Source organism: Copadichromis virginalis, linkage group LG11 (genome assembly GCF_057382275.1).
Source record: "Copadichromis virginalis isolate Kocher_CV1m ecotype Utaka linkage group LG11, C_Virginalis_male_GT1.1, whole genome shotgun sequence".
Classification (NCBI taxonomy): domain Eukaryota; kingdom Metazoa; phylum Chordata; class Actinopteri; order Cichliformes; family Cichlidae; genus Copadichromis; species Copadichromis virginalis.
Window position 1 is genome coordinate 26,965,777 of NC_140628.1, and position 9,433 is coordinate 26,975,209.

General features: G+C 46.4%; 1 protein-coding gene across 1 annotated transcript; it reads right to left on the reverse strand.

The window, feature by feature from the left end:
- Positions 1 to 808: 808 nt before the first annotated feature.
- znf526 (zinc finger protein 526) lies at positions 809 to 9,127 on the reverse strand. The gene is made up of 8 exons (XM_085471749.1): positions 8,911 to 9,127; positions 8,099 to 8,465; positions 7,807 to 7,976; positions 6,475 to 6,570; positions 5,617 to 6,389; positions 3,219 to 3,354; positions 1,520 to 3,124; positions 809 to 1,369 (listed from the first exon to the last, which is right to left on the reverse strand). The coding sequence occupies exons 2-8, from the start codon at positions 8,406 to 8,408 to the stop codon at positions 1,205 to 1,207; spliced, it is 3,255 nt and encodes a 1,084-aa protein (XP_085327875.1). The 5' UTR covers positions 8,409 to 8,465; positions 8,911 to 9,127; the 3' UTR covers positions 809 to 1,204.
- Between the last annotated feature and the right edge of the window lie 306 nt (positions 9,128 to 9,433).

A 9,433-nucleotide genomic window follows, 5' to 3' on the forward strand; every position in this document is an offset into this window, starting at 1 on the left:
TCCAAGTGGGAGAAGGCCCTGGGCTAGATCCAGGACATGCTGGCGAGTTTTTAAGTGCTGTCAAACTCTCTGAGCACCAAGCTTCTCCTTCATACCTTTCCTTGACCTTATTTGTCATCGAGATTGAGCTGGAGGAGGTGGCTGGGGAGAGGGAGGTGTAGGTATCCCTAATTAGACTGCTCCCGCTGTGACAGGACCTGGATAACCATCAGAAGATGAATGAATGAATGAATGAATGGGGAGAAAAAATGTTGCAGCCAGAGCCACAGGAAAACCAGCAGAGTTGTAATAAAGTAAATGTTTTTAAACCTGTTTATTTGAGAATATTCCACTTTTTTTTGTCAGATTGCTGTTGAACGCAACTCATGCAAAGACACCTCAGCCTGTTTCATTGCAGGTTATTATGAACAACTTCAGAGACCCAAAACATGTCAGTGAAAAACCCAAATCAGAGCCACGAGATCTCCTGGCTGTCCACGCTCTATTTGCTCTTAAATTTCTCCCACCAACGATGTGAGAAGAGCGGGCGAGGTGAAGGGGATTTCCCTAAAATATGTGTGCCACAATGGCATCGTAAACTTTTGTTATGACCCAACTACCGCTGTACTTATGATGTACTTTATATTTTAGGGGTACTTTTAATTGCACATTTGATCATCTTAAAAATAAATAATGGACTGGCTGTTTGAAGAGACCACCTCCCATCGTGGTTTGTAAATTCCATTTCCCTTGTTCTGGGTCACAGGCAGGAGGACGGAGAAGAGGAGTCGCAGATTAGAAAAATGGGGAATGTGATGAACACTTATGATCTTAAAAAAAAAGATTTATTAACAAGCTGACCAAACATTTAAACAGAGGAAAACAAAATCACATCCAAATGATGAAATATACCATTAATAATACAAATACGATCTGTGGCACAACCAGTAGTCCTTATTCATCACCAACAGCAAATCCTTTATTTCAGTGAACATCGTTTCATTAGATTTTAATGCCGAGCCATCTCAGAGGTCACTAAAAGAGGGGAGGAGGCGTACTTTGGTCTGTTTGCCAAAACTATTTCATCTCTTGTTTAAGCACTCTTATCTAGTCGTTCATTAGCTGGTTTCAGTACTCAAGTCTCCTCCTCACAGTAGTCGATTAGTCTTTAAGTCACAATTAGCACTCGTGAAAGCTTTTAAAGGTAAACTTATTTTTTGGTGATTCAGAGGAGCTGCAGTCCGTCCACGGCGACCGTGTCCATGGCGAGTCCGTTCTCCAAAGCTGTGTGATAAATCTCCAGGGCCTGCTCCAGGGGCAGCACTGCTCCCTCGCTGGTCTCAATGATGGCGATCGTCTCCCCGAATTCATTACACATGATGGTTGGTGCCTGTGAGGAGGGAAATTTGAAATATCAATATAGACTGACCTCAACATGTGAACCTTTACCTGTGTTAAAAAGCATAAAAACAGGCCTCATCTAAACCAGATTAAAATTTAAGATTAAAACAGATTAAAAAGGGGGGAAATCATCTCTTACCTGCTGTAGATCAGAGGACTGGATCTGGATGACCTGAGGCTGCCCGTTGGATACTTCCACGGCCGAAGCGTCCACCACGGCCACGGCAGAACTGACCTCCAGGGCAGCTTGAGCAGCGGCCTCCTCGTCCAGCCTCTGCTGCCTCACGTGGGTCTTTTTGTGGTTCCTCAGGTTAGAGAAGGTCTTGAAGGCTTTGCCACACAGGGGGCACACGTGCGGCCGCTCGCCTGTGTGCGTTCGACGGTGCTCTGCCAGGTGCATGCTCTGGATGAAACCCTTTCCGCAGATCTCGCAGCGGAACGGCCTTTCACCCGAATGCGTGCGCAGGTGTTCTCGCAGGTGCGTGTTCTGACGGAAGCGCTTTCCGCACACTTGGCAGGGGAACGGACGTTCACCTGTGTGGACCCGCTGGTGAAGCGCCACTCCGGAGGACGACACAAACAGTTTGCCACAGAGGGGACACTGGTGAGCTTTGGGCCTCTTCCCCGGGGTGCACCGTGGCCGCCCAGGCCCCAAGGTGAAGTGGCTCAGCCTGTGAAGTCGTAGATTGGCGGGAGAATTGAGCTTCTTCCCACAAACGTTGCAATCCAGGCTCCCTCTCACATGGCTGGATGAATCCCCGGACTCGGACGTTGAGGTGGAGGGCTCCGAGGTCAGATCTTTCCCTGCATCTGCTTGGCTGCCATTCTCTTTGCCCTCCTCTGACTCTTTAGCTGCCTGGACCAGCCCGGGGTGCTCCTGCAGGCAGTGGCTTTCTCGCTGCCTATTGGTCAGGAAGCCAGCCTCACAGTGAAAACAGGGAAAAGGCGCTGGAGATCCTGGATGCTGTGTGAAGCGATGTGCTGCCAACTTAGTGGGCCAGCGGAAAGTGGCGGGACAGTCTGGGCAGCTCAGTGTGGCTGCGCTCGAGTGAAGCAGGCTGTGCTGACGGAGGTTAGACGACTGCGAGAAGGAGCGGTGGCAGACGTCGCAGCGGTACGGCCGCACGCCCGAGTGGATGAGGTTGTGCCTCGTCAGGTTGGCAAGAGATGAGAAGGTTTTGCCGCAGTCCGAGCACTGGAAGGGCCTCTCGCCGGTATGCGTGCGTATGTGGTTTCGCACGTGGATCTGCTTCTTAAAAGACTTTCCACACATGCCGCACACAAAGCTGCGCTCGGGAACGTGGGATTTGCGTCGGTGTTGTACGAGCTGCAGTTGCGAGGTAAATGTTTTAGGGCACGAACGACAGGAAAAGGACCCCTTTTCCGATGGTGTAGCCGAGGCAACGTCTGCTTCGTCCATGGGGCTACAGGACACCGCCACACCCGCGTCACCCCCGGCAGCAGGCTCTGTAGCAGAGCCATCTTTCACCTGCTGCACATCATCAAGTTTTTCTTCACATGGCTCAGACACCTCCATGCTGTTTTCCCCCACCTTCTTCTCATCTTCACGTCTTTCTGCTTTGCTCTGAGGGCTTTGTCTAGTATCTCCCAATTTTACCGTGTCTTCCTCAGTGAGAGGAGCCAGCAGGTCTATTTTTGCCTCATCATTGGGGAAATACTTCTTCATTCTTGCTCTTTGTAGGATGGCAAGAGCAGAGGCAGACGCTCGTCTCGGAGCCGAGACCTAGAGAAGACAACAGGCACGCGTCAGATTGAAAAGTTGTTTTAACTTGGAAGTTTGTGGAGACAATAGGAAGGTGGTGTGCTGATTTTACTACCGCAGGGACAGGGATGGATGCTCCAGATGTGTCACGGTTGAGGTGGATTCGACGGTGGTAGAGATACTTGGTCATGTTAGTGAAGGTTTTATTGCAGAAATTACACTTATGAAGGGGGTCTGCAGTGTGGGACTTCCTACAAGAAATCAGGAGAAGGAGATAGAAATAACTAGATCTTAAAAAGTGTCTGGTCTCTTTCCAGAAATCATGAAAATAAACAAATAAATACACAAACCTTTGTGTTAGTTCCATGTAGGAACCATTTCCTTTCTACTATTTGCTTCTACCAACTAAAGAAATGAAGAGCGAGTTGAAGAAGACATCACTAACGCTTAGATCCTGTCACAAGCGTGAGGCTCTAGTCACAAGGTCATGAATGCTGTCTTTGTATAGACACAAAGTACTTCTACACAAAGCTCCCAGTTTTTTAAAGAGCAGTTAACCAATAAATGATCATCTTCAGAGAAATGGTTTATTCAAACTCATCTCAGTACAGAAACAATGTTAGTGAAGGTTACAAATGATCATCTTGACAGTGGACTCATCTCTGAGCTTGTCCTGCTAGACCTAAGTGCAGTGTTCGATACTGTTGACCATAATATTTTATTACAGAGATTAGATCGTGCTGATAAGATTTCAATTTGTTCATGTAAATTGGCAGTCCTCCTCAACAACTGAGATTAATTATGGAGATCCAGAGGGTTCAGTGCTAGGTCCAATTTTATTAACATACATCCTTCCCTTGGGCAGTACTATTAGAAGGCATAGATAGCCAGCTTTAACTTATTTTTCATGGATAGATAAACTGCAGGAATGTCTCAAAGACATAAAGACCTGGCTGATGTCTAATCTCCTGCTTCTAAATTCAGATAAAACTGAGGTTATCGTACTCGGCCTTCTCTTGGCCCCCAATAACACTGAAGAATGTTGCATTTATTCTTGACCAAACAAATATGCAGCACTGCTTTCTTCCATTTGTACAATATCTCTAAAGTTACAAATATCCTGTCTCAGAATGGTGCTCAAAAATGAGTTCACGCATTTATTACTTCCAGGCTGGACTACTGTAATTCTTTATTATCAGGATGTCCAAAAAACTCCCTGAAAAGCCTTCAGCTAATCCAAAATGCTGCAGTGAGAGTACTGACAAGGACTAGAAAGAGAGAGCATATTTCTCCCCTACTGGCTTCTCTTCATTGGCTTCCTGTTAAATCCAGAATTGAATTTAAAGTCTTGCTCCTCACATACAAGGTCTTAAATAATCAGGCCCCATCTTATCTGAATGACCTTGTAGTACCATATCACCCTATTAGAGCACTTCGCTCTCGCACTGCAGCCTTACTTTTTGTTCCTGGAGTGTTTAAAAGTAGAATGGGAGGGAGAGCCTTCAGTTTTCAGGCCCCTCTTCTGTGGAACCAGCTTCCAGTTTGGATTCGGGAGACAGACACTATCTCTACTTTTAAGATTATAGGCTTAAAACTTTCCTTTTTGCTAAAGCATATAGTTAGGGCTGGATCAGGTGACCCAGAATCCTCCCTTAGTTATGCTGCAATAGGCGTAGGCTGCTGGGGGATTCCCATGATGCACTGAGTATTTCTTCTTCAGTCACCTTTCTCACTATGTGTTAATAGACCTCTCTGCAGTGAATCATACTTGTTATTAATCTCTGTCTCTCTTCCACAGCATGTCTTTTGTCCTGTCTTCTTCCTCTCTGCCCAACCGGTCGCAGCAGATGCCGCCCCCCGAGCCCGATTCTCCCGGGGGTTTCTTCCTGTTAAAAGGGAGTTTTTCCTTCCCACTGTCGCCAAAGTACTTGCTCATAGGGGGGTCATATGATTGTTGGGGGTTTCTCTGTATGTATTATTGTAGGGTCTACCTTACAATATAAAGCGCCATGAGGCGACTGTTGTTGTGATTTGGCGCTATATAAATAAAACTGAACTGATAAAGTATATAGTTTGGCCTGGTTTAGGTAACCCTGAGTCCTCCCTTAGTTATGCTGCAGTTTATGATCCAGCAGCGGTAGTCGATCTGCAGTCTGGGAATGGCCTGTATACCTGCAGTGAGCTCTATTGTCAGATGGAGGCAGTTTATAAAATATGTGGTACAACCAGCCTTGAGGTAACTGCTGCTGTGAACTGGTGCTATATAATTAAACCTGAGTTGAATTTAAAGTGCTCACAACTAGGTTTGTGAAATTTTTCATGGGTTGTGAGAAGATATGCGAGGTTAATCAGAAGCCATACATTTCCATTCTATTCAAGAAAAAGGCAGAAAATTTCTGGGAAGTTCACCTCTCCATAATTCAGACTGACAAACAGCGCTACAGGTCAGAGACAAAACATTTGATTTTGGGGTGAAAGGTTTTTTGTCTGCCTTGGTGTTACCAAGCACTCACCTGTGCATGATCAGAGTCATCTCGGTGGTGTAGCCGTTGCCACAGTCCACACAAAGATATCGGGCCACGCCAGAGTGCGTGCGCATGTGCGTCTGCAGTGATGTGGCCTTCTTGAATATCTTCCCACACTCCGGACATTCGTGTGTTCCCTGTTCATGCACGCGCTTGTGAGCGGCCAGCCGGTTGACTGAGGTGAAAGTTCGGTTACAGAGCTCACACTGTTGGGGTTTAGCCCACACAGCAGTTTTTTTCTCTGCTCCTCTGATGCGTATGTCATCCACCTTCTCGGTCATCTCCTCCCTCCATCGCACCTCCTCAATGCCACTCATGACCCCTGGCTCGCCGCTCTCTTTGTCCTGGCCCAGGAAGTGATCTCCCTGGTGTTGGAGGAAGTCCTCCGGTGTCTGGAAGAGAAGGGAGCACTCTGAGCATTCGTACGGGTGGATTACCACCACCTCTGTTGGCTCCTGCTGCTGGCTGTCAGGGTGGACACCTGGAGCCAGCCTCAACTCCAGTCTCTGGATGCCATTCTCCAGCTTTACTGAGGAGCTGTGGCCCACAGAGGGTAACAGAGCGGGCAGCTTGGAGCGCCGGCGACCAGGAGTGGTGGAGCTATCTGCCAGAGCTTGAGCTGTCAGGATCTGTAGGTGCATAGTGGCAGATCCTGGAGTCGGAGTTACAGGAGGCAGCAGAGAGGAGCGGGAGGGTGCAGCAGGTTTAGATGCAGAATGGTGTTTCCTCTGCTGTTGTTGCTGCTGCTGATGAGCGAGCACCTGCAAAACACACGGAAATGTTCAGAGAAAAAATTCAAAACAATTCCCACACCTGTGTGTCGTCTCAGGGTTTAAATCAAAGTACCTGAGCCAAGATTTCTCCAGCCTGCTGCTCACTCAACACGTAGTTCTGCACGTTGGTCAGTGGAGTGACGGTGCCGTCCGGCTGTAACATGTACTCCTGTTGCAAGGCAACAAAAACATGAATTTCTGAATTAAAAGCATCAAATGCACCACAAAATAAACAAAATTGACATTTTCTCCTTTCCTAAGTTCCTCTAATTATTAAATATTTGATATATTTTTGCAGATTGGATGTCTTGAGGCTTGACACAAGAACAGCAGAACTAGAACTACGGTCACAGGAACACACTGTGCTCAGACGTTCACATACATTCATCATGGATGTGAATGTCATGGTGGTTTCTGGCTTCTAATGATTTCTTTGAACTGTTCCGTTTCAGGGGTGGAATGACTTTAAAATCATATACATGTATGTTGTGCAAACTTAAATGCCCCTCATCAAGTCGCACTTCAACCAGATGTTTTTGGTTTTTCCATCATCGAGCGTCTGGCTGGATATTTGACCACTCTTCTTGGTTGGCTTCCTAGCACAGACCTGGCTTTTAAACTTAGTCAACAAATTTCCAATAGGACTGAGGTCAGATCTTTGGGAAAACCATTCCAGAAGTTAGCCTGCTTTATCAATTTAAAGCCAGTTTTGAAGTGTGTTTGGGATCATTGTCCTATTGGAAAACCCAACTGCATCCAAGTTTCAAAGTCTAGCTGTTGGCTTTAGGTGAAGTTAAAAGAATTTGGAGGTAGTCCTCCTCCTTCAATATTCCATCCCCTTTGTGAAATGTTCCAGTACCAGTGGCAACTAAACAACCCCAGAGCATGATGCTACCGCCACCACCATGCTTGACAGTTGGCCTCACCATTACACCTCCAAACACACCCGGCCAAACACTTCAACTTTTGTCTTGTATTTGTAATAAGTATTTGGCTTGTCCATGTGGGCATCTGCAAACTTCATGGTTCCTGGGTTATTCCTGAACATCCTGACCAAATTCATCTAATGAAGGTGACAGTTTGGGAAATACCTCTAACTTATTTTATTATCTCAATCATCAGCACCAGAGTCTTTACCAGGATTGTCTGAAAGCCTGACAAAAGGAAATCCTGGCACAACCCACCCGCCCCACCCAAACAAACAAACAAACAAAAAAACATAACCCCAATAACCCATTCACATTACACCATCTGTGGGACCAGCCTGGAGGGGAACCACATTGGTTCTTTTGTTTAATTATACATATTTGAGACATTAACAAATGGAACTACACCTGCCATACTAATGAGTAGAACACCAATTAATATTTTAACACTGTGTCACAGTGTGCTTTGGCTCTCTTACTGTGGTCTCGGTGTTACTGTGTGTGCTGCTCCTGCTGTGGGTCCGCCGGTGCTCCAGCCAGGTCTCAGGTGAGTCAAACAGAGCCAGGCAGTCAAGACACTGGTACTGCACAGGTCCCGCCACCTGGGCCTCTGATCCAGCTTCCTCCGCCTCCATAACCTCACACAGCTCTATACAATGGTCATAAACAAAGGTGGTTAGTGATGTCTTAAAGTAGCCATGTAAGTGAAGCACCAATATCCTAACACTCCAGTTTTTCATACATGATCAAAAACACAAATAAATCTCATACCTTGTTGCTCCACCTCAATTCCAACCTCTCTCATGTGCATCTCCTGGTGCTGCAACAGCTCCTCTGGGTTCATGAGGAGGCTCCCACACTCCAGACACTGGTACTGCTGACTCTGGCCCACCTCTGGGACACCGTGGATGGTCATGGCCTCCGTTACCTCACCCTCCCCTTCTCCTTCTTGGCCCATGTGGATCTGCTGATGGACCAGCACATCCTCCAGGGTGTTGAAGAGCTGGTGGCACTCGCTGCACATATACTGGTGCTCCACATACACTCCCTCCGCTTCCTCCTGTTGCTGCTGCTCAGCCATTATAGCAATGAGTTTGGGACAAGTGAGGCAGTAGCGAGTCCTACACTGAAACTTCACCTGTAGGAAACAAAATGTAAAACGAGAAAAGCCATAAACGTCTTATAATAAGGGATTTTCATTTTTACTTTTAATCTTTCGTGTAAACAAACAAACAGTAATACTCGTACACATATTAGGGAGAAAAGCCGGTTTCAAACAAGGCAATTTTCAGTCGTCAACCAAAATCAGGGCCTCTATCACAACACCAGGATCTTTTACGCTATATAAACTAACAAATCCCTGTCTGATATCCTCACAAATGTGATCCATATCAGTGTTTGCCGCGTGTGATGGCATATGGAGAGCTGTTGGCGGCGCTCCCTCCGATATTGCAGACCTGTTTCTCGGCACCGCGGTTTCCTGATGCCAGCTGCCCGCTTCGTCGGGCGGTCCGTCAGGCGGCGCTACCCACTTTTCCCCGAAGCTCTCCGGCTTCAACGGCCGGGCCCTTCTTCCCCCTTACCTCTCATTTACTCTCGTTGGACAATCCCTCGTGTAGTCATCACTCTTGGTCCACACGGCCTTTTGATTAATTTTTTTGTTAGGCTCTTCTCACCGTGGGTAATACTGAAATTAAAAAACTAACAAGCGTCCGCGGGAATTAACATTACAAAGCGTGTAATGAAACGTTTGCCCGCCGATCGCCTCCATTCTTGTGATACTTCGCCCCGCCCAATGCGGTAGCGTTAACATTTTAGACCCTGTGATTGGACAGGTTGATTGTCAATTACAAACTGCGATTGTTTCCCGGGGATTGTAGTTTTTTCAAAGTAGAAATACTTGTTTTTGTTTGGTTTTTGAGTACTTTCAACTTGTATTATTATTATTTTACTAAATCACTAAGTCTTGGTTTACTGGTTTATTTATGGTAACTATTTTTAAAAATATTACTCTTATTAAACACGTACACACGATTAACTCCAGCTTCAAGAGCATAATTGATTCTGTTAATATGGATTTCACTATATGTCCGAACCCGATCTTAA

What these genes read in the sequence shown, in the direction of transcription:
- znf526 (XM_085471749.1), bottom strand. Translation starts at nt 8,408, where the DNA reads ATGGCTGAGCAGCAGCAACAGGAGGAAGCGGAGGGAGTGTATGTGGAG. An exon ending in CTGGAGAAATCTTGGCTCAG is followed by an intron (nt 6,390 to 6,474) that starts GTACTTTGATTT and finishes TGTGTTTTGCAG; the next exon opens with GTGCTCGCTCATCAGCAGCA. An exon ending in ATGACTCTGATCATGCACAG is followed by an intron (nt 3,355 to 5,616) that starts GTGAGTGCTTGG and finishes GATTTCTTGTAG; the next exon opens with GAAGTCCCACACTGCAGACC.